Source organism: Colletes latitarsis, chromosome 1 (assembly GCF_051014445.1).
Source record: "Colletes latitarsis isolate SP2378_abdomen chromosome 1, iyColLati1, whole genome shotgun sequence".
In the NCBI taxonomy this organism is placed as follows: domain Eukaryota; kingdom Metazoa; phylum Arthropoda; class Insecta; order Hymenoptera; family Colletidae; genus Colletes; species Colletes latitarsis.
The window spans coordinates 44,543,574-44,567,714 of record NC_135134.1 but is presented as its reverse complement, the minus strand read 5'-3'; the positions used below and the strand labels follow the sequence as shown (position 1 = coordinate 44,567,714).

Genomic DNA, 24,141 nt, shown 5'->3' with positions numbered 1-24,141 from the left:
CAGTTTCTATGATATTGAATTATTATCACATTTTTAATACACTTTTTCGAATTGTTTCACTGTTAATATCGAATAAAATTGCCAAATAAAATTTGTTCGCGGGTGTATTTAATATAATTGCAATTATATTACAATTTGTAAAATTTGAACTTATAAACATGTACTATTATATTATAGAATTATTTCATGAAAAAATATTTTTCAAATAATTAAAATTTCAAGGATTGAAATTACAATTTCATTATTTTATACATCAATGATCATCGTAGTGATTTTCTTCGTCTTTATTTCCGGTACGAATTTCTCGTTCCTTTTAGCAAAATGGCTCCAAAACTAAAACCCACGGATAAAGCAGGTGCGTTTTTTAACTGTTAGTACAACTTAAATTTTTCATAAAAGTCTGTGAAAAGTACTTTGTGAATTTGTGGCAAACAATAGATAGAAACATATTCGTGGAACTTTGTTTAACCACTGTGTTTTTGATTTAAATATGAGCCATGTGGTCGAATGTTTATTTGTTGAAGGAAAAACAAGAAAGAAGTGTTAAAACATATTTGTTTTGTTTCGTTAATGTTAAAAAATAATTGTTATAGAAATTTCAATAATTTACGGAACAAACAAAGCGTTTAACAAAAATATGATTTCAAGTTTGATATAACCTAAAAAGTATACGTTACATGTAGATTAAGATTCTATCCTTGGATTGTATTAATGTACAGATTTCAGTTAAAAGTTACGTTCAGCACCTCGAAACTTAATTAAAAATATGTCGAAATTCGAAGTTTCAAAGCTTTTCATCATTTTTATGATTTGAAATATCGATATTTATTTATAACCAATATATTTTATCTAGCTAATAATTATACAATTTCATTATTTGCTCCTTCTTATTTCTCTTCAGCCAGCAAGCCAGCTGCAAAGAAAACTGAAAAGAAAAGTGAGAAGAAACCAGCTGTAGCTTCTTCAACGTCCAAAGTGACAAAAGCAACTGCAAAGCCAGCTGCTTCTAAGAAACCTGCGACTGTCAAGGCAACTAGTGCAGCAAAACCTGCAGCAAAACCTGCAGTAAAGCCAGCAGCAAAACCCGTGCCCAAAGTTGCTGTAAAGCGTTTGATCAGCAAACCTAAAAAGAATGTCCAAACTACAAAGAAAACACCCAAAGGTGGAAAACCATCTACACCTCTGCAAAAAGCACTCAAAGCACAGAAAAAGGTAAATATACGTTAAGTGTTAAATTAAGATAGTATCTTCTACCAATCCAGTCAAAAAAGAAACTTTGCAAATTTTTTTACTGTACCAGATGTACAGTAGTGCCCACTTAAATGTCCGCGACACTTAAGTAGGCATGGTTACTTCTCAGAATTCATCTGAGATAAGGAAAGAGACCATATACCTACATACAGTAGTGTCCACATAAGTGATCGGATTTTTGCCCACATAAGTGACGGCAGTTATTTCCATCAATTCTTAGAAACCAAGCGGCTTTGAACATCGAGCGTGTCTAGTGTAACTTGACGCCGGTCGTTATCGATACAATGTATATATGGTTTCGGGTGTCAGCTATTGTATCTCACTCGCACTTATCCTCTTTCCTTACCTCTGTTGAATTCTGAGAAGTAACCATGCCCACATAAGTGACCACGGCCGGTCCCGAGCTTGGTCACTTATGTGGGCACTACTGTATTTCTAAGGAAAGGAAAGTTCATTGATTCACTATTTTGGATTTATCTGTTTAAAAAATTCTATCAAACTTTAAGAAAACGCAAAAGAAAAGTTAATTGATTGGTTTTTTTTTACTTGGATTAGTAGAAGACTGGATAAGAAATACGTTTCTATTTTGCATAATTTGTTTTTTCATGATGAAATAAGTTAGGGAATCTCGTTGAATATCTGTGATAACTTGTATTTGTACTATAATACTGACTCTATAAGATAAAAAAGAAATAATTGTTTTGCAACTAATGATGTACTGGAAAGCAATGTATTTCTATCATGTAGATATTGAAAGGTGTTCATGGATCAAGAGTAAGGAAAATAAGGACTTCGGTACACTTTCATCGACCGAAAACATTCAGGCCACCGAGAAATCCCAAATATGCAAGGAAATCTGTGCCAAACAGAAACAGGTAAATAATGAATACAATAAAATTTTGTTTTAAGGAATTGAACTCTATGATTCTGTGTCTTTTACGATTCTAATTGGATAATTGATGGTTTTTTAACTTGACGTATCAATAAACCGTGAAACGAGAAATTAATAGGAATTAAACCTTTGTTATAGAATATCTGTGCAAGATGATTTAAATAAGACATAAATAATAGTTCCTAATGATAGAAAAACTCTGTTGTTATCTCAGTATAAAAAATTTCTTTTATATTAATTTTATATTAAAAAAAAATTTTAAAATGGTTTTCGTTATTTTTCAGAATGGATGCGTTTAATATAATAAAATTTCCATTGACCACCGAAGCAGCCATGAAGAAGATCGAAGATAACAACACGTTAGTTTTCATAGTGCACACTCGCGCCAACAAATACCATATCAAAGCATCTATAAAGAAGCTCTATGATGTGGATGTGGCCAAAGTGAACACATTAATTAGGCCTGATGGAAAAAAGAAGGCGTACGTTCGCTTAACTCGTGACTACGATGCTCTGGACGTCGCTAATAAAATTGGAATAATATAAATGTGTCTGTATGAATGGAAGAATATATTTACATTGATATGAACCGTAGTTTTTATTTCTTCTCCAAAAATCTGTATTGTATATTGTAATTTTAGAGAATCTTGGGATTAAAAGATCAATAATTATGTGGAGATATTAAATGTTTCGTTAATTTTTGGATTATTATACTTTCGAGAAGAAAAGTCTTACAATAACCTTTTTGGGATCATTTTAAAGGTTGAACTTTTTAGTTTCGTATTTCCAAATTTAATTTCCAGAAAAATCCGTTTAAGAAGTTAAAGAATGTACAAAAAAGGGAAAATCGCGTTGCTTGTAAAATGCAATTGCAAAAATTAGTTTTTTCTGCTTCTACTTTAGTATTTATGCAGGGAACTTGACCCATTCATAGTTTTTTTAAATTTATTTTAAGATAAATACATAAAAATCTCAATCACGTATTTTCGCATCGTTCGTCCCTAGTAAAAAATACGGATGACTTATTTACACATATATGCGCCATCCGACGCCAATGTGTCAAAAAATAGGTTTTTATACTTTAAAGCGACTGGGATGGTAAAAGGTGTCGTTAAATTTGTAATTATTAAATATATAAAACGAACCACTCGAATACGAATCTGATTATTTAAAAACAAAAGAATAAGTAAGAATCCGCTATATAATTAATTATAACCCTAATCTCCCAGGGGTCTTACGATAGGGCGCCGGTGTTCCTGGTTCTCTGATACCTGGTGTCAGTATTTCCTTCCTGTAAACCAAGAAGGATTATTCTTACACGTTTTGAAGATTTACCATTACAATTACAATTACAACTCAACAAATTAACCTGTTAAAGAATTGAAACATTTAAATTGAAAACATACTTCCTAATAGAAGCCTGCTCCCTTTCAAGTTGTTCCTGGGCCCGAGCCTTCATTTCCTCCTCAGCCTCTTTCATTTGACCCTCCATTTCATGCAAATGTTGCATAGCTTTCCTTCTTTTCGCTCGTCCGCTCCTCCCAGTTTCTTTTACACTAAAGAACATAGGTCCCAATTCTGCAAGCCAATGGCCATCCACCGCGGTCACACACTGCATATACTCTTTAGCGGTCATGACCAGTTCATGATAGACCACATAATCCGGCGTGAAACCCATTCCGAACAAAGCTGAAGTCGGATGAAGATGGCAGGGCATTCCTGTTCGACAGTTCACGTATTCTCCAATTCCTTTTAAACGAGCCGCCTGGTGGAAATACGCCGAACAAATGCACTTTCTCACGATATCCCAGTCCGTTCCACAGCTCACAACTTCCATCTTTTGTTGCTTTAATATTTCTTCTAGTTGCTGACGAACCTCCCTTACTTTCCTCATGGCTTTCGCGTGAATGAAATGATCGTTGCACCAAGAACTTGAGTAACCGTTTGCTTTCCACTGATTGTAGACGTTTAGGTATGTTAAATGATCAGACTCAGGCACTTGGAATTTTTCTCTGGCTGAGTCGGAATCCTCTTCGCGACCTTTTGGCCTATAGAATATGGAAGGCACCGACAACATCGAAACTACAAAACAGATTCAGTTTAACCAGTTAACTGTGACGCTTTGTGTTGAAAGTACGAATTTCTGTGTCACGAAAACCGATCGATGACGAGTATAATCGTCAAGCACAGAGTAAGTGTCGCTGTTAAAATATTGCATCAAAAAGATAGGTTTATTTTATAAAACTCGTCATGACAAAAAATCCTGGCACTTCTCCATGACGAATATACTCGTCAAACACAGTTAATTGGTTAATGCATCGAAAGTGGAGATTTTCTTTTTTAAAAAGTCCTTATTAATTGCGCAGAGCCGTTCATGAGTCGTTATTTTTTAGCACTAATAGAGCGGGTTAACCTTTCTTGTTCTTATACAGGGTGTTCGACTAACCCTGGGAAAAATTTTAATGGGGGATTCTAGAGGCCAAAATAAGACGAAAATCAAGAATACCAATTTGTTGGTGGAGGCTTCGTTAAAAAGTTATTAACAATTAAATTCAAAAATTTCAAATCGTTCTGGAAAAATTATTTTCGGTTGCGGGGGTCAATTACAATCATTTTTGGTGAATACACATACTTCCGAAATCCTACTCACTTTCGAGAAAAAAATTCGAGTAAGTGCTGAAAGTTTTGGGTGAAAAAAAAAGACTTTCGAATCGTCTTGGAAAAATTATTTTTAGTTGCAGGGGTCAATTGCAAGCATTTTTGGTCAACAGACATACCCCCGAAATCTTGCGCATTTTCGAGAAAAAAATTCAGTACGGTCGGAACTTTAAACGTTAATAACTGTTTAACGAAGCCTTTATCAACAAATTGGTATTCTTGATTTTCGTCTTATTTTGGCCTCTAGAATCCCCCATTAAAATTTTTCCCAGGGGTGGCCGAACACCCTGTATACGGTTCGTGTTAAGTGGCGGGTTAGAATTCCCGCTCAAAGCGAACGAAACATACAAAACAAACTTTCTCGCGGTGCAAAAACCCAAGTTCTAATTAAAATCTGCCATAAATTTTCTCTACGTACCAATAATAAGTATATCAGCAGTGCAACCGAGTTGCGAAGCGACGATCAGCATCTGGCACTGCGGAGGATCCAATGGAAATTCCGCCATCTGTCTTCCCAACGGAGTAAGTCGTCCGGTGTGATCCAGAGCTCCCAGAATCCACAATTGATACAGAGAATTCAGAATATTATCCTGTGGTGGAGGGTCCATGAAATGGAAAGCTAGCAAATCTTGTACACCCAAAGACTTCAATAACAGCACAGTGTTTGCAAGATTGGTTCGCTGGATTTCTGGAACTCCGGTTAAAAGCAGTTCGTCTAAATATTGTCGCCTAGTGTACAGCCTGAAGCAGGTTCCAGGACCTGTACGTCCAGCTCTTCCAGCTCTTTGGTCAGCGTTGGCTCTAGACACCGGATAGACTTGTAAAGCGTCCATTCCGATTCTTGGATTGTAAACCTTCAGTTTGCAATAACCAGAATCTACGACGAACACAATCCCATCGACAGTTAATGAGGTTTCTGCAATATTAGTTGCTACAACACATTTTCGAAGACCTCCTTCTGATCTTTGGAAGATCTTCGCCTGCAAGTCTGACGGCAATTGCGAATAAATCGGTAAAATTGAAAGCAGGGGAGCAGATTCGATTTCTGCTAAACGTTCTTTCAGAGCTTCGCAGGTGACTTCGATGTCTTCCTGGCCAGGCATGAAAACCAATACGTCGCCAGAACGAGGCTGCAAGTGAATTTGTAAGACCTGTTTCACTGCTGCGTCCACGTAATCTTCTACTGGGTTTTTTGCGTGCAGTATTTCGACAGGAAACGTACGTCCTGGAATCTGAAAAGTCGCTGCGTTTCCAAAGAATGCGGAAAACTTGCTAGAGTCCATCGTAGCGGAAGTGACGATTAGTTTCAGATCGTGGCGTCTGGCTACTACCTAGAGAAATTTGTTTCTGAGCGTTAAAATGTTTTGTTGAAATATTAACTCGAAAGTTAATAATATCCATACGTCCGTCACCTTTAATTTCCCAAAATCTCATCCACTTATTAAATTTACTAACACCAAAAGTAGACCCAAATCTTACCTCTCTGAGTAACCCGAACAGTACGTCAGTCGACAAAGACCTCTCATGAGCTTCGTCCATAATAATAACACTATATCGATCCAAATCTCCTTCTCTCAAGCTCTCCCTCAATAAAATACCATCGGTCATATACTTAATAACAGTCTATAAAACAAAACAAATCATTTCAAATTTTCCATTCTCTCAGTCTTAATTTCATATAAAAAAAAAAGAACAATTTAAATTACCTACATCTTTCGAAGTACAATCTTCGAAACGAATAGCGTATCCAACTTTATCGCCCAAAGTGGTCGCCATTTCGTCAGAAACTCTTTTAGCCACTGACATGGCGGCCACTCTTCTCGGTTGCGTGCATCCTATTATCCCATAACGACTATAACCGTCTTCATGGAGATATTGCGTTAACTGTGTGGTTTTCCCGCTTCCAGTTTCTCCAATTATAACCACCACACTATTTTCTCTAATAACGTTTAATAATTCTTGGCGAACAGCAAACACTGGAAGACTTCTTCTTTGGTGTTGAATCATTCTATATTTCGCTTCTCCAGTTACTTCATCAGCTCCAATATGTCGAGCATACTTTTGACCAGCTTTAAAATCAGTTTCTTGTCCGGGTTCTTCTTTGTCCTCTTTATTTCTGTCACGAACACCCATTATATTCCCTATGTGAGTTCCTGCTAGTTCCCAGTGCTTTTTCTGAGCTCTTCGACGCTCCTTTTGTTCGCGATACGCTCGAACCAAGGCCGATCCTTTCCTGGCTACTAAAGCCATGTCCGAAGTAGGATCACGAACTGGCACTACAGGCTCTGGCTGTTTTGTGAACACGATTCGACCTGCCATTTTTAAGTTACTGTATTTTTTACACACATCGTTTATTCGTCGACAAGTAGTTTAGCTTAAATTTAAAACTAAGCGATTAAAACGATTCCTTTTATTTCTCTAGCTTTAAAAAATTAATACAGTAGTGCCCACTTAAGTGTCCACGCTCGGGACCGGCCGCGGTCGTTTAAGTGGGCATGGTTGCTTCTCAGAATTGAACTGAGATAAGGAAAGAGGATAAGTGTGAGTGAGATACAATAGCTGGCACCCGAAACCATAATATACAATGTATCGATAACGACCGGCGTCAAGTTACGCTCGACACGCTCGATGTTCGAAGCCGCTTGGTTTCCAAGAATTGGTAGGGATAACCACGGACACTTACGTGGGTAAAAGTGCGGTCACTTAAGTGGGCACTACTGTAATAGTATAATAAAACATATATTACCGTCCAAAAAAGGCGGAACAACATTGTGAACTAAAAGATGCACCCTAGTCTCCCCTTCCTCGTCAGGATCATCATCATGGTCTAAAGAACTCACAACTCCAGACGTTAGCATTCTATTACGTTCCCACAATTCATTATCTTTATTTATCTGTCGTTGTTGAGCAGAGAGACGCTTCTGACGTTTAGCTTCCAGTTCCATTTCCTTTTTACGCGTGTATTCTTCAGAGACATCAGCGAAAGCGTGATTTTCTCCATCATCTAATGCATACCACTCTCTATCTAGTCTGAAATAGATATTTTTAAATTTTTAGGAATGTGTAAAACTTTGTCACACTTGGACACACGAATATTATCTTTCAATTTCATTAATGAAATCTTGAGACTTCCCAGGTTAATAGCAATATCATATAATTTAAATGCTTAAATTGCTTCTAGACTGTTACAATTCGGTTTCACTTGCAAAAAATACAAAAACATTTACAAACCTAATAGAACAACAACTGTTTTAATATTATAATAGTAAGTACCTTTGTTGTTCTTCTTCCCATAATTCTTTCTCTTCTCCATCTACCATTGGCGTAGCGCCACTAGCTTTGTCTTTGTTCCAAGAATTATACTTATATGAAGGTGTAAATTCACTTCTAATGCTATCTCGACCATCTCTGCTGCTGTAAAGATTTGGTGTGGGATGATCCCAACTTGATTTCCTTGGCTCCTCGTCGTCATCATCATCCCAATTACTCTTAGATGTTGGATCCTGCAATAGTTAAAAAAACTATTAGTCTTACCATTGCAATCATTCATCCAAACCTCAAACTTTATTCATTTTAAAAGTTATTGATAGTTTTGGAAGATACTAAATAGGTTTCAATTAATTTGTAAAATTTCAAACAACCATTGATATTTATGGGAGGTATCAAACATTGATACTTTCACAGAAGTATCAAACATATCGTTTCTTTTGTAAAGGTTCAAACAGTTATAGACAGTTGTTTGATGCCTCACAAAAATATTGATGCCTTCTCCAGCTTCTACAAAGGTATTAATACCTGTTTTTTAACATATTAATTGGGTTACAATGTACAAAATCAATCGTGAATTTTATAATTACCTTTGTCTTAAATACAGGAGTTTGTGGTTCATCTTTGAATCTTAATGGAGTTTGTCTAGTGCTAATTCTGTTCCTGCTCCGCTCGCTTTCTCTGTTTCTGTCTCGTCTGGCATCGTTATCTCTGTGTCTGCGATTCTTATCCTGTGCACTTAGACTCTGACGCTTCAAACGTGATTCCAACCTCTGTTGGGCTTCCGAATTGACTCCACCAGTATGAGTTGGTGTTTCCTCGGCGTACGATCTGTATTTCCTCTCTTTGACTTCCAATTTTGGCGAACTTGATGGAGGTTTCGACGAACCGAATTCCAGTGAGTTTTCTAACCTCTTCCGTTTCGCGAGTTTATCAAGCCCCAAAATCGATATCTGAGGCTTTTTAAACGTGTGATCAGAGGGTTTTTTGCGAATAATCAAACCTCCAGTTTGATTTTTCTCCGATCCTTCTAACCTATACAAACTCGAATCACTCGACGTCTCCATCTCTTACGAAGTATAATTAAAGATACTAGTGATTGAAATGCACATGATTATCGTGTCCCTAATCTTTTCGTATGAACGAAAGAAAGTATAACATGAAAAATTAATACGAATTTTCGTATATATAAAAAGCAGTGTAAACACTGTGATAGATCGTGCTATACTGACTTACTGACAGAATCTTCGCGCTATCGCGCTTGCGTTTCAAAGCAATGAGTATGGAGAAAAAATATTTAGATATTGATGGAAAATGAAATGAATATAATTTATTAACTATGAAAAATTAAAAATATTATTCAAATGTGAAAAATAATTTAACTCTATTGATATTTATTATTATGGGGAACTTTAAAATAGAAATATCCCGTATCAAACAAATATCGATACATTCATAGAAATTTCCCTCCAGAATTAAGCATGAACTAGGTTTGAAGGTTAGTGTTTACATTTTGCTGTATTGTAAAATAAATAAAGCTTTTTCTGTATTATTTTTTAATTTGCTTTTTATATTTACAACCTCGTTTTTATAAAAAGATGGTGTAACGATACTTTCCACACTCGCCAGCAGAGGGATATGCTCTCTCACAAGTATTCAACTAACCACATATTCCTATATATACGCTTTACGATCACCATTGAGACATCTCCTTCTCTTCCCTTTTCTTCTCATTCCTTCTCTTTCTTTCCCTCTCCTTTCCTGCTGTTAGCTAATGGATAATGAACGAATAAAATCCGCGAGAACGAAATACGTAAGTTTTTTTAATAGCTTGAAAAAATATTTCGTATCGCGGAGACGGTTCTTGAAGTTTTCAAAGATGTTTGGCAAGATTTCTGATGTCTTAAAACACATGTCGTTCGGTTGAAACAAAAAACGTTATTTCTCTAATGTTATATTACAGAATACTAAGTTTTCTATTTGCATTGATGATGAAATAATACGATTCAACTAACGAGAAAAATGGGTGTTTGGGATTTGGGTAAAAATTACTTTGAACCCTAGTCATGGTAGAAAGACAAATTAATTCCTTTTGAAAATATTGTCGCTTTGTTACGTGACAATGCTATCATAACAAGGCGACAATTGTTTTTTATAACACAGCTTATTGACACAGATTAACAGAAAACCTATTGATAAAAATCATTATTAATCTACTTTTACTATAGTTAGTTTCTTCGTTCAGATCATGTTTTATACAAATATTTTCTGTTAAAGGTTGCTACAGCATAGTATTGGTTGAGATTGATTTTTCATTTCAATAAATTTTATTTGTTTTCAATTTCCAAATATTTATTTTTTAATTAACCCTTCACGAGTAAGACAGTGTCGGACATTACTTTAAAATATTTGTAATATACATATTTAGTGTGGTTTAGATAGGTATTCAATGTATAAGATTTCGTTAAATTTTTTCTTTTATAGAGAAAATAGAGGAAAAATTTATTCGATCATTTTATATAAAATTGAATCCTTTTATAAAATCTTTATCGAAAATGATAATGGATCCTGTAAAATTTCTGTTTAAAATATTATCGTTTTATGTAATCGATACTCTTTTATCGGCTTTATTTCACAATTGTGCTAATAAAAATATTTAATCGAATTATAATAATTGTTCATTATTTACTATATAAATTTTCATGGATCAATAATAACTTCTTTACAATTCTACTTTTGTCCCCCCACGATAAATAACATACAAGTAGAAATATAAATAAAAATATTCAACCTACTTAGATTCGCCATACTATTGCAAAAAGAAATAAATAGCAGACGATAATTTTTTATAGTTAATTCATTGTATGTGGTAATGACTGCATCGATGAATGATGGTCGAAAATATAATATTGCACAAATCATGCGCGAGTACAAGTTCGTAAAATTTCAAGGTGATTTTTAAATAGTATCTCCTCGAAAACCAGCTGTACATCATTGTTGATTTCCACACTACTCTAAATCATATAAAAATCGATCGACAACTGACTATTAGTCAGTTTAATGAAATAGGAAGGTTCATGATGTTGGAACTGCTGGAGATTAAAACTAAGAGGTTATCCATTAACAAAGACGCCGCCATTGTCGATTGGATCGATCGTGTTGGGCCGTCCATGACCTACGATGAATTTTTTACGCAATATTTAATTCCGAACAAACCGTGCATCTTTAATTCGAAAATCACAGACAATTGGTCGTGCAGAAGACAATGGAACGACGACAATGCTCCAGATTTCGACGTACTCGATTTATTGTTCGGTAAATACTACCATAACCTACAAAATTGGTTTTTGTTGTAAATAACGGTAGATTTAAAAAAGTTTGAAGGAAGGACAAAATATCTAATATTTTTGAACCATCTTTTGCCAGATTTAAAATTCGTGTTTAATTTACTTATCAATATTTTTATTATTTAAACATATCGTTTATTTACAGAAATGCAATATAACACGATTTTTCCCTCTTTGGACTAATTACTGTAATCTAACCTATAAAATTGTTTCAGTATTTAAAACAGGGATGGATAACAAATTTTTGTTGTCACCAATAACCAATTATAAATAACAAAAATTGCTTTTGTTTGTGAAAAATCATTACAATTAATGGAAATAGATTTTGCTTATACTAGAATTTTATATTGATTGCGAATAACTAAAAACTGTTTTCATCAATTATAATAATTATTTGAAACCAATATAATCGATAATGATTATTCGTAATCAATATAAAAATCTGCTCGTTGATAATAGTTATTCGTAACTAATGCCCACTTAAATGACCGCACTTTTGCCCACTTAAGTGACCGCATTTTTGCCCACTTAATTGACCGCATTTTTGCCCACTTAAGTGACCGCATTTTCGAGCGTAATTTGACGCCGGTCGTTATCGATACATTGTATATAATGGTTTTGGGTACCAGCTATTGTATCTCACTCACACTTATCCTCTTTCCTTATTTCCGTTGAATTCTGGGAAATAACCATGCCCACATAAGTGACCGCGGCCGGTCCCAAGTGTGGACAATTAAGTGGGCACTACTGTATATTATACCAATAACAAAATTTTTTTTTTCCCACCAAATTTTTGACAATTATTTTTGGCCCTCAATTTAAACACAATAATTATTTATAAAACGATATAACACAATTTTCATTTCCTACATGCTTCACTAATTTAAGTTCTGTTATATTATTGTGATAGAAATTATTTTTTATTTTCTCCTAATAGGAAATTGTGTGGTGCCAGTTGCGGATTGCAACAAAAAGTACTACAATTCTCAGCAAAAAGATGACATGAGAATGAGAGACTATTTAAATTATTGGATAGATTATACCAGAAGCAATTCTTCCAATTCGATGTCGCTTTTATATTTAAAAGATTGGCACTGTCCAAGACTATTTCCCAATGCTCCAATGTATAATGTTCCCCAGTACTTTGCCTCTGATTGGCTTAATGAATATTACATTTCCAATCCTAGTCTAAATGATGACTACAGATTCGTTTATATGGGGCCTAATGGAACATGGTAAAAAAAAATTGTTTATCGAATAAATATTATTATAAATATATATAAATAATTAAGTGAAATTTGCTATAAAATAAGAACTTTGTTTTATTTAGGACTCCATTGCATGCAGATGTGTTTGGATCATATAGCTGGTCTGCAAATATAGTTGGCAAGAAAAGATGGTTACTTTTTCCTCCTCATCAAGAAGACTTTTTGCGAGACATCAGTGGTCAATTAATATATGATGCAACTTCTGAAGAGTTGAATGATTACAAAAAGTATAGAGCTTATGACAAACGAGCTTTGAAGTGCATTGATGTGATCCAGAACCAGGGTGAAATTATATTTGTACCATCTGGATGGCACCACCAAGTTTGGAATCTGGTAAGATTTAATCTTTAATAAGTAGAAGAAATGTTTTTTTTTGTTATGAGAAAAGATTCTTCAAAAATTGAATTTAAGAAAATTATTCAATACATTAAAATTTAGAATAATCTTATTTGTTATTTCTGAATTATTTTTTGTTTCTAAAATAGTTTATTATTTCTTAGTTGTTCTTCTCTACTTCATTTATTTGTTAATGTTTTATGGTACGATTTTTAAATAGGAAGACTCAATTTCCATAAATCATAATTGGATTAATGGATGCAACATAGTAGATGTGTGGCATGGATTAAAGAAAGAATTGAGTTTGGTGATGAAGGAAGTCACGGATTGTCAAGATATGAACAATTGGGCGGAACAGTGTCAATTAATATTGAAATCTACTTATGGAATGGATTATTATCTATTCTTTGACTTCATAGTCTTCATAGCAAAGCGACGTTTGAACATGATTTTGAAGAAAGAGAAAGTAATAAGCTTCAACAAATACGAATTCGGAATAAATCATTGTCTGTTCGATCTGGACGCCATAAGATTAATTTTAATCGATTTTATCAACGATGCGGAGGAGAAATCTATCTACGATTTAATTTGTGAAAGGAAACAAGGTCACAAATTATTAAACAAAATTGTTCTGCTTCTACAAACATACAATAGCGAGGATCAATCAACGACTATAAAGAATATTGACATTCAAAGCGAAGATGAAATGTGATGAGATTGATAGTTTCTAATTACCATGTATATAATTTCTGTAAACAATATAAATAAGTTTTTATACAATTGGAAATAACTAATTCTAAGATGCATTTTTAATTGTTTAATAATATGATAGTTTCAATGTAAATAAAGTAAATGGATATTTAGGGATATTTGGTGCGATCCAAAAAATTTTCTAATTGGATTTAACGTAAAATAAGCGAGATTCTATGGAGTAGAAACGAGTCAAAATATATTTGAATTATATTGTTATTATATTTTACGATTTTCATTGTGATCATTTACTTATGGCATAATAAAATATCATTTTTTAATACTATTTTCTAGTAGTTATACGTGATTTTTAAGAAACTGTTATAGAATTATCCATATTGCATAATCCACCTTTTTGCATTTATAATTGAAATTCTAGAAGATTTGGAAAAAAGTAATTTTCAGTTGTTGCATAAATATATACGAAAGTGGAAAATAAAGGAATATATCAAAATTTTCATTACTTAATATCAATTTTCGATAACGATACTTATTTAATACTTGAATGAACTTTACAAAACTATCGATACCTGCTTGATAACACAAAAGTACAGGTACTCGTTTGATAATTTTATGAATGTATCGATGTTTGTTCGATACTTTACAAAAGAATCGATACGTATTTAATACTTTTATGAAGGTACTGATATCTGCTTGATATCTTATAAAGATATCGATACTCGTGTTAAGTTTTTCATGTCTTGACCGGATTTATGACCCATTTTTGGTCAAACGTTAAGCTCCGAAATAGTTTCAAAGTTACGTCTTGAAAGGACATTATCAAGGATCATAAATCTGGTCGACGAAATTAAGTTAACCTTGCAAGCTGTGCTGAGACTCTGCCGACCTTCAGCTAGTGGGCCCGCAGAGAAATTTTAGCAAGCCTCCGAAATTTTCACTTTGGGAAAAATACCAGGGATGTCGGATCGTCAGGGTTAGGAAGTTCGAGGAATTCTAGCACCACGGCACCCCCGTCTCGATGACACTCCTGGTGGAGAAAGGATTGGGCCAGAGGTGACGAGGTGGGTGGTAGCGAACGTTTCTAGAACTATTGCAAGTACATATGTAAATGGACGACGCGCTCTACTGACTGTACTGTTATCAGCCAACATCTTTTCAATAAAGTATAAAAACAGCAATTATTGCAGTTATTTGCACGGTATCTTATATAGTAGCAATTGTAAAGTGAACACGAGGTACTGCCTAATCCAAATTTTAAATAGGGTCGTCATTTGTCAGAATCTACGAAGTCCAGACCAAGTATTCAAAAATGTTTGGTTGTAGGCCATGTTAAATCCATCGAATTTTCCGCGGGTTCTAAATTCAAGCATAATTGCAGGTGCACAATAGTCTGAAAAACGGTATTGTGTAGCCAAATTCCAATTCAACTTTAATATTTTGGATAAATTTTTTTCTATGAACTGACAACCCTTGAAAGCTTTAAAATTCAAATATATTACTCCTTTCAGATATTTCCGTGATTATATATACATATAGTATTATAAATACAAAACCATAACATTTTAAAGGAAACTAATTGTTTGAATTTCTCATTATAATTATGTTTTGTAATGCCGGGAATTCGCTGTTCGCGAACACTGTTCTCGTGATATCTTAGTTATAACGAATTTAATTTTTCTGTTTTATTATTACTATGTACAGAAAATCCTAGTATTGTAATGTAAATATTTTATATTGTAAATACTGTACACAAATATAATATAAAAGGAGAATAAAAACGCAAACTCAAAATTCTATCAAACGATAATAGTAATAAATAAACGATCTTTAATTGTAAATGTCATAATCGTATTAAAATTGTTTTCCGTTGAAAATTAAACTATAGGAAAATAATCTATTTCTAATGTGATGAATGATAAAACTAACGATTCTTCGCCAATTTTAATAATAACGACGGAAATCCTGTTAGAAATATCTAGTCAGCCATTTTATAGTTTCTGTTCCGCAGTAATCGTACTCCCCCGGTTTACTGTTACGTTTTATTGAAAAATGTCTCAACGGTTCGTCAACACAATATAAATATAAAAGTATAACATGGTGTCGGAGAATGTAAATAGGGTAAAAAATCGCCACACACATCCATATTAAATAATTTTGAAACATTTTCACCATTCTCCGGTGAAATGTACGAATTGTTTTACGTAATATTTTTTTCTATGTCTCACCCTATATACGTATGTATACTTATATACATATTATATGTACAAAAAAGGCAAATATATTTCTATTCGGACAATAGTGAGTTCTTTGCTGTCTAAATATATATACAAAATCTATATGTAGATATGTATAGATATTGTTACGAATATTATCTTAACGAAAAAATTTTTTTTAATTTACTGGACATAATTGTTTCAAATTTTTTTTGTAATTTCTATTAGTAAAGTAAATTTACCCGCATATATTGCTATTCATACATATTATAATGCGACGGTATTCATACAAGATGGTCTTAAATAATTATTAATTTTATTATGAAGTAAAGCCTGTTCAATGTGGAATCAATTTTTATGATTTTCTCTTAATAGTGTGAGGTTGATCGAAAATTAGTTTGAGAAAACGAACAATTGTATGTTGATAATACTACGAAAGAAAATGAAAATTTTTTATTTTTAATACAAGATAAACGGAATAATTATGAATTTACAACAAAGTATATTGTGTAAATTCATGTTTCATCGAAAACGGGTGTAAAATAGTGAAAATTAACACGGAAAAAATAAGAAAAATTCGTCGAGTAAATAATATATATACAGAATGACCCACTTGAATCGACAAACTCGAATATCTTCGAAACTGTTGACGATACTAAAAAATGTTTCGGGAAGTAGTTGAATGATTTAGGAGAATATGTAACCCGATGTTAGTAAAATTTTCTTAAATAGATGCATCGTGGACAATTTTTTTTTTTTCAAATGGAATTATATATTTTTTAATATACAATTAAAAAATAATTTTAATTTTTAAAATTGTGGGTCGTGTCATTACAAGTATAATATTATTAAAATTAAAATATCTTCCAAATTAATGATTTTTCGCCATATGTGGTTCAGTACTTTTGTTCAGGGAATTTCAATTTGCACCATATGATGCATTAACAAATATATGAATTTATTTAAGAAAATAAAGTTGACATTCATATGCCCTCCACCCACTTAGGGAAAGTTACTTGCATTGGTGAAACATTCGTGTGGGCCGATTTCAGTGGAGTAACACTGTATATTTCTGTACAACGTTAGCCTTTGTAAATATTCTATTCGAAGATTTATATAAAATATTGCACTGCTGAATATATATGCCGAGAAAAAAATGAAACGTCCGTCGCATTTCTTTCGTTATATTAAAAAAAAGAAAAGATTGTCATGGATACAAGGTATAAAAAGGAATATTACTTGAAATTATATACGAAGCGATTCTTCCGATTAAAAACAAGTAAATATAGTATTATTTCACTATTTACACGCTCGAGCTCACACATGCACACACACACGCGCGCGTACACACACATACATGCATACATACGATTCGTTTATAACTCTTCACTGATAGTACCAATTTTTACTTGCATTGCAAGTACCTCTACTATCTAAGGTATCACGTCCCACAAAGTCTCCTTATCAATTAACAACAATTAACACTATTACAAAGATTAGTCTCCACGCAACGTGATTTCTTTTGTATTAATTATATCAAATGATGTTTTTTTTTCTTCTTTCTTCATACCTATATAATAGATACATCATCATCACACATTTTACATAATTTTTTCACGTTTCTTATGGAAATAATTAATGGAATTGCACTCTACGAATAAACATCACAAAAAAAAGAATTTATCGATTTGTAAATACTACGGTTCGTTTTATTTTGAATAAAACGAGTAATGCGTACGAAATTTATGCGCGTATTAAAATTACCATAATGTTTGAATGTTATAAATTGCAAACGTATTTACAGGACCGGGGCGTATGAAACAGGCCGTTTGAATAAATTATATAATTTTGGCATTTGAGAAAAAAAATCACGTAACACGATTATTTTAACACGTAAATTTTTTTTTTCTAGATAGAACTTCATGCTTTTATCGTGTAAAGGAGACTGAGGCCAATCCAACGATAGATCACATGACCTTCGGATGATCTTTACTATTTTTTATATTCAAGATCATTCGAAGGTTAGTTTGTTATAATTATTGTATTTGTATTGATTTAATATAGTTCTTTTTAAAATGTCGAGAGAAAATATTATTTGTTTGGGAGGGGATAAATATTATAACAAGTTTTATCTAGGTCATGTTCTTTGAGATTTTAAGGTTGAAACATCAAAAACTATGACCTTGAGAAAATTCTAACTTTCCAAACAAATAATATTTTCCTCTAATATTATTTTCTCACATTAAAAGCAACCGAAATATTTCAAGTCCCAATTTTCCCCCGATTTCCACTATTATATCTGATTATAAAATTGTCAATGATTTTCGAACAACTTTTAATATTTTTTATATTTAAGGTCATTCGAAGGTTCAACGTTGCAATATATTACGGTTTTCATTTTAACATTTCATACATAAAAATATGTAATCTCGTTTTAAATAATATTGGTGCCCTTGAATTACTGAAAAATTTGACCTTTAGAAAATTCTTTCTCTACCATAATTCATTTCCACCCCCGAATCAAACAAGATTGGTTCAACGAATTTTTTTCCATCGTTAAAACTACGCAATTTATCCAAACATTGTGTTCGAAATCAATTCGTTGATCAATACAGTACGAAAGTATATATTAAGGCATGCTCAATCTACCTAAAATCGATGTTCAAACTTGTCCTCAGGAAGTGATTTGATAATTTGTACCATGGAGAGATGACTTTTTGACTAGCCACGCTGATTGGCCGTAGCGCAATAGTGATGATTGTCCTTACATGCATTGTTATTATTGACTGAGTCAATCGCAACTACAATTGTATTGCGTGATAAATATTGATTTTGACATATTGAACGACATTGGTGTAGTCGTAAGCTCAGAATATTAACGATGAATAGAACAAAAATGTATCTCTCACGGATATGGAGATTCTACTGCTATGTAGCGTGACTGCTAAGAAGCTAGAAGTGAGGTTTTTTGGTGGAAATTAGATGGAGCGAGCGACTTGCACCCCTTGCCCCTGTGCTGTTCAGCTTACCAATGTCTAGCCAACAAGTCGTCTCTGGACGGTATATCTAACAATTTTTCTCCGGGGATAGAAAATTTGATTTTCTTGTAGGAAAGAGTTTGGAAATCAAAGTACGGGACTTATTATAATTCTTTCCAGTCTCGAGACGTTTTATGATAGTTACATAGGATGCGTGGACAGTGTTTGTAACTGTACTGTGGGAGTTGTGGGCGTAGTTAGAACAGGAATAGGCGTGGAAGGTATTGGTTGATGAGTTTGTCTGGGCGGTGATAGAAGTTCTTGTCTGTCTCGTTCTCTCTCTTTTCCGGGACGCCATGCTTCCAGCAACGCTTCCACCCTCTCCTCCGTAGGTCCCCACCGCGCTGCACCAGCTGCATTTTGAAGCCATACGACCAATGTCCCGTGCGCTGCTCTGATATTAACTTCGCCTCTGAAATAAAAATGATTAATTTCTTAAAATTTTTTAAATTTATAATTAATATATCTTAATTCATAATTTCATAACTCTTTCTTTTTTATTTTCCCAGAAAATACATTCTCTTTATAAACTATGTAAATAAACATACTTAGGTAATATATGCTGAAACCCGTGTCGGTACTCGTGTTCCATGGCTGGCACGACGACCTGTTTCCGCTTAAAATGGCTCCCTTCCAATTTAATGAGAGCGTTAGGTGCCGGGTCCCTCCACTCTGGCAAGAAAACCACAAACGACAAAGGTTCCGTCGAATCGGCCAACAATCTCTCAAAATGATTCACCATAGCTTCCATCAATTCTTCACAATATGGCGGATTGGCCTGGAAAGACCCACTGACGGGCCTGAAGTCCAGAAATGGGCCCCTGGACCCGAAATAACAATCCACGTCCGCAAAAGCCGAACAATACTGCCTGAAATAGCAATTCAAAGGCGAGGCGAAACACTCGAAAGTGACCCCAAATGACCTTTGCAAACATTCGAAAACCGTGACAGGCAGCGCCATCTGAGTTGCTTGGCCCTCGTTTATCCCCAGATAGGTTTGGTACCTTTTCAAAACACACCAGACTCTGGGCAGAAACATTTCAAACTTCTTGTCATCGAAACAATTATATCTATAAAGATGTTCCAGTTTAGCCAGGTGCATGTTGTTAATACACACGGTGTCTCCATGAAAACGGAGCAAGGTTTGCTCCCGTTCTGGTAGATAATCCAATTGTGGAAGTCTGGGGGTTGGTAAAGAAAATTGCACAGGGTAACACCAGACTTTTCTCTGAGTACTAACTGGTCCCCCCAAGGGAATTACGTTTTCCAAACTGTTGTCTTTTAGAATTTGGGTGTTTTTGTCTTTGACCTTCTTTGCATACTCCGTGGACAGGTGATAAATTTTTAAACAGATTCCTTCCACGCTTGCTTTGACCGTTTCGGTGAGGTGTGGTTGACATTGGCGTTTTAAATGAGCTAAACGATCTTGGAAATCATCAAAAGTCGCGCCCACAGTTCGTCTGAGCCACTGAAAAGTGTCCTCAGCATTCCATTTCACCACTTTTCTACTTTCTGAAGAGGCTGCTCGGGATTCTATCATCTTCTTTGCCGCTTCTGCATACCTGGAGAGCTGTTTTCTGGCGTCTCCGGTGAATTTTGGACGAACTAATTTTATTGGGATGTCATTCATTATTTCTCTGTACATGGACATGGAAATTTCTGGGAAACATTGGCTAGGAAGAAGAGGGTCAGAGCCACAGTCGATCACTTTTCGTTCCATTAACCATCGGTTGAAAGAGTCTTTAGGAGCATCTATTGATTCACGAGTGTGGCATAGTTCTTGATAGCATTGTCTGAGTTTAGAAAGCAGACCGCAGCGCAGGGCTTCCGCTTCTGGGTGCACGTGGGGCAGGTTTGAGGGTGATCGCTCGTAGATTATCACGTTTGTTGGTATCTCTAGGTCCCAGGGTCCTCTGTTAAAAGAGAAATGTTTGGATTAGAAGGTTAGGGAATTTAAATTAACGCTATTTCTACCAGGAAAGATTGAATTTAAAAAGTTACTGAAGCTTAATTACAGTATCAAAGTTAATATTTCTAACAAGGAAATTTTTTCTGGTGATTTTAGATTAAAAATAAGTAGACACATATCCGAGCATTCGTGCCAATGCTCGTTATTTATAATTTTGTTTAAATGTTCACGTATATTAGTTTCTCGAATCAGTTTATAGTAATATAATTAATTACGATGTAAGTTACTATTTGTAAGAGGAAAACAAACAGATGCACTACTGTAAACGTACACGGGATTTTTATCGCCGTGCTGTCTAGGCAGTAGCATTTCTTTCGAGCCTACTGACGAGAGAATCAGTCTGTATAAATAATCATGGGTATCAAGATTCTCAAACTTACGCCAGGACAAATTTTTTCGCAGGTGGAACGATGCTGTCCTCCGATGCTCTACGTTTCACCGTCCCCGTTGAAGGAATAGCTCCGTTCCCAGAAACTGGTTGTATACTGCAGATGCCAAGCGGATCCGTAATTGGATCGAACTTAAATCAAGATATATATGACATATACAAGTCAATGTTAACTTTACAACTTAATTAACATCTAAGATCTTTCATACCATCTCATACATAATTGAGGGTCAAATGAGACAGTAAACTCTTAACTTTAAAATTATTTCTTTTGTATTCTGAATTTAGTTTCTATATTAACACTTAAAAGAAAAAAAAAAAATCAACCAATTAATTTTGAATTAATTGCGACTGATTTTCAACCTTTCTCGTTTATAGAAGATAAGGGTTTGAAAGTTTTCTTTCTTTTGAAAGATTTCTTTCAATATTGACGTTTTTGATATCTATCAATACCAGATCAAAATTTATAAAATAGTATTAATAAAATTGATACTGATATTGATCCCATCATTATTAACACTTTAATTTTGCTATAAATTGTAAGGGGATGGCCGGGATTTGTGCTAAGGTACAGTGCAGAAGACCGAATTTAAATATAACAGTTTATTCGACTTGACTCGATGTCGGCCGGGACAAGACTAACGCTCGATTGTCCTAACATTTCGTCATCGGCGGCGAATCGGCACCTCTAAAAGGACTTTGTCGATAATCGCGCGGCGCGACATAAAAGGTTCTTCCCGCGGCTCGCGGTCGCGTCTAACATACAATGTATGGTGGCTGGTCGGCCAACGGTTTACAAAATGTTTTATTTTAACAATCATTTTATATTTTCGATTAATAAAAGTTCCAGAGAAACTTAAATTATATTGTGTTAGTAAAATTAGAAAATAATCTTTCCTCGAAAGTTCAAAACATTAAAAAATTCAAAGTAAAGCTGTATACTACAGACAGATTAGGTTCTTAAATACTTTTCTCAATCATTTTAAAACTAACAAACTCATCAATCACACTAAGAACCCTATTCAAAACTTCAAAATATCAAAAATTTTACTCAGTACTATAATTACATACACAACTCTGTACTAAGTTTTTATATACCTGAGGTTTCAAAGGTGGAACGACCCACAGCGACTCTCCAGTTAACTTATTCCAAAAGTACGGTCGATTCTCTCGTTTGCTCCAGAACTTCTTCCATCCTTGCTGCTGCAACTCTGGCGAAAGTTCTGATTCTGCAAAACTTCCTGGAGGTGTACCCTTCAACCACAAATAAAAGAACACTAATAAAAATCATATGTCAAATCCAATTCTAATTCTGATTCTGATTTAATATTGCACACTTTTTCAATGAATAGTTAGTTTTAACTATATGCTAATTCCAATTCTAATTCAGTATTTCACACTGTTTCAACAAATTATTACCTGTGCGAGCAAAGTTGACTGTTGCACATGACCCAGTTGCGAACAGTGGTCTATAGCCTGCGGGGAGCTTAACATAGGAGCTTGAAGCTTGACAGGAGTAGGAACTATCACTTGTGCAACTGTGGGAGTTGCATCTTGCTGCAACGATTGATGGTGATGGTGCATAGCAGAGAAAGAAGATGCAGATTGTCCAGATAAAGTTTCCCACGTGGGGGCATTAGCAATATCTTGTTTCCCTCCGCTGACCTCGTTCATTGTTCAGTGTGTGTTAAGTAGAAACACGCTGCGCACAACCTTGCATTCTTATTTATCAATACAGAGACAGTTTCAGTTGAATAATTTGGCTTCTGTCATTAGACAATAAGAAATATTCCAGGATCAACAAGAAAAAACGTTTTCCTTTCAATCTGGGGAATACTGTTTTTGCATGTTTTAAGAAACGTTCTATATTTGCAAAACATTAAATGAATTGGAAAATTTAATGGTATCAAATTGTTCTATTGATATATTGATATATAAAATTTTGTGTGTTGGGTGAGAAACATGCTGTGTAAAAGCTTGCATTCGTATTCGTTGACAAAAAGGTAGTTTCGATTGAATAATTTAGCGTCTGTTGCTAGTCAAGAAGAAATATTCCAGAATCATCAGTGGAAAACGTTTTCCTTTTGCTCTGGGAAATAGTATTTTTGCGTGCTTTAGGTATACCTTTGTAAAACGTTAAATAAATTGCAAAAGTTAATTTCGTTTGAAAATGTTCCATTAAGTTTAAAAAGGCGAATAAAGAGAAACTCTATGTAAACATTTGGAAATTCGGTGTTTGTTTACATGGTGCGGAAAGGTTCGAGATATTTGCGATTTTCCAAGACGCAATGGATCTAAAAAATGGTCGAAAAGTTGATAATTAAATATCCAGGACTTACCAGGATGGAAAACGGGCCGAATTCGTGACAATTACGCGACGAAAGTTAGAATTCATTCATGATTTGTGAAATTTGACGCAACGACCTCCACCCGCGAGATACCATTTGCTCGAACTGAAATCTTTGACTATAATGAGTTTAAGCTTCGTCCACAACGATCACTGTTCAAGCTACAATCGTCTGAAACATCGATATAGAACAATATTTTGTTTGTATTCAATACTTCTAGTAATGAATACAAATGTTCGTTGCAGAAATAGGTTAGAAACATGGAAACGTAAAAATCGAGTGTTCGAAAGTCGATTCGAGTTTATTTACGATACCAATTTTCGACATAATTTTCAAGGAAGAGATAATGGGTTGAAGCTTCGTTCACAACGAACACTATGCAATCTCGTGCGAAACATCGATATAATATAATATTTTGTATGCATTTACTATTTCTAGTAATTATTAGAAAATTT

At 34.2% G+C, this 24,141-nt stretch overlaps 4 protein-coding genes across 6 annotated transcripts; 2 read left to right on the top strand and 2 right to left on the bottom strand.

The window, feature by feature from the left end:
• The first annotated feature begins 259 nt into the window (after positions 1–259).
• On the top strand, positions 260–2,732 carry Rpl23a (ribosomal protein L23A). Its single transcript, XM_076767897.1, has 4 exons — positions 260–355; positions 902–1,212; positions 1,999–2,126; positions 2,428–2,732. Exons 1-4 carry the CDS (start codon positions 322–324, stop codon positions 2,687–2,689), a joined length of 735 nt encoding a protein of 244 aa, XP_076624012.1. The 5' UTR covers positions 260–321; the 3' UTR covers positions 2,690–2,732.
• Positions 2,733–3,074: 342 nt separating this feature from the next.
• On the bottom strand, positions 3,075–9,283 carry L(1)g0007 (ATP-dependent RNA helicase l(1)G0007). The gene is made up of 8 exons (XM_076767848.1): positions 8,659–9,283; positions 8,075–8,304; positions 7,548–7,831; positions 6,512–7,113; positions 6,281–6,424; positions 5,220–6,132; positions 3,550–4,225; positions 3,075–3,434 (listed from the first exon to the last, which is right to left on the bottom strand). The coding sequence occupies exons 1-8, from the start codon at positions 9,133–9,135 to the stop codon at positions 3,353–3,355; spliced, it is 3,408 nt and encodes a 1,135-aa protein (XP_076623963.1). The 5' UTR covers positions 9,136–9,283; the 3' UTR covers positions 3,075–3,352.
• A 1,620-nt stretch (positions 9,284–10,903) lies between these two features.
• On the top strand, positions 10,904–14,055 carry Jmjd4 (jumonji domain containing 4). The gene is made up of 4 exons (XM_076767883.1): positions 10,904–11,383; positions 12,353–12,650; positions 12,746–13,016; positions 13,240–14,055. Exons 1-4 carry the CDS (start codon positions 11,146–11,148, stop codon positions 13,729–13,731), a joined length of 1,299 nt encoding a protein of 432 aa, XP_076623998.1. The 5' UTR covers positions 10,904–11,145; the 3' UTR covers positions 13,732–14,055.
• Positions 14,056–16,880: 2,825 nt separating this feature from the next.
• Pcif1 (Phosphorylated CTD-interacting factor 1) lies at positions 16,881–23,893 on the bottom strand. 3 transcript variants are annotated; one of them, XM_076772910.1, is made up of 6 exons: positions 23,678–23,893; positions 22,758–23,059; positions 22,437–22,592; positions 21,331–21,470; positions 19,530–20,894; positions 16,881–19,393 (listed from the first exon to the last, which is right to left on the bottom strand). In XM_076772910.1, the coding sequence occupies exons 2-6, from the start codon at positions 23,010–23,012 to the stop codon at positions 19,123–19,125; spliced, it is 2,187 nt and encodes a 728-aa protein (XP_076629025.1). In that variant the 5' UTR covers positions 23,013–23,059; positions 23,678–23,893; the 3' UTR covers positions 16,881–19,122. The 3 variants fall into 3 exon arrangements, with proteins under 3 accessions (XP_076629025.1, XP_076629035.1, XP_076629016.1); XM_076772920.1 differs by having other exon boundaries at positions 22,758–23,051; XM_076772901.1 differs by having other exon boundaries at positions 22,758–23,040.
• Between the last annotated feature and the right edge of the window lie 248 nt (positions 23,894–24,141).

Coding starts and splice junctions, on each gene's coding strand:
- Rpl23a (XM_076767897.1), top strand. CDS start 322: ATGGCTCCAAAACTAAAACCCACGGATAAAGCAG. Junction 356..901: donor AAAACCCACGGATAAAGCAG/GTGCGTTTTTTA, acceptor ATTTCTCTTCAG/CCAGCAAGCCAGCTGCAAAG. Junction 2,127..2,427: donor TCTGTGCCAAACAGAAACAG/GTAAATAATGAA, acceptor GTTATTTTTCAG/AATGGATGCGTTTAATATAA.
- Jmjd4 (XM_076767883.1), top strand. CDS start 11,146: ATGATGTTGGAACTGCTGGAGATTAAAACTAAGAGGTTATCCATTAAC. Junction 12,651..12,745: donor ATGGGGCCTAATGGAACATG/GTAAAAAAAAAT, acceptor TGTTTTATTTAG/GACTCCATTGCATGCAGATG. Junction 13,017..13,239: donor ACCACCAAGTTTGGAATCTG/GTAAGATTTAAT, acceptor ATTTTTAAATAG/GAAGACTCAATTTCCATAAA.
- Pcif1 (XM_076772910.1), bottom strand. CDS start 23,012: ATGAACGAGGTCAGCGGAGGGAAACAAGATATTGCTAATGCCCCCACG. Junction 22,593..22,757: donor AGTCAACTTTGCTCGCACAG/GTAATAATTTGT, acceptor TTGTGGTTGAAG/GGTACACCTCCAGGAAGTTT. Junction 21,471..22,436: donor TTCCACCTTTGAAACCTCAG/GTATATAAAAAC, acceptor TCTTGATTTAAG/TTCGATCCAATTACGGATCC.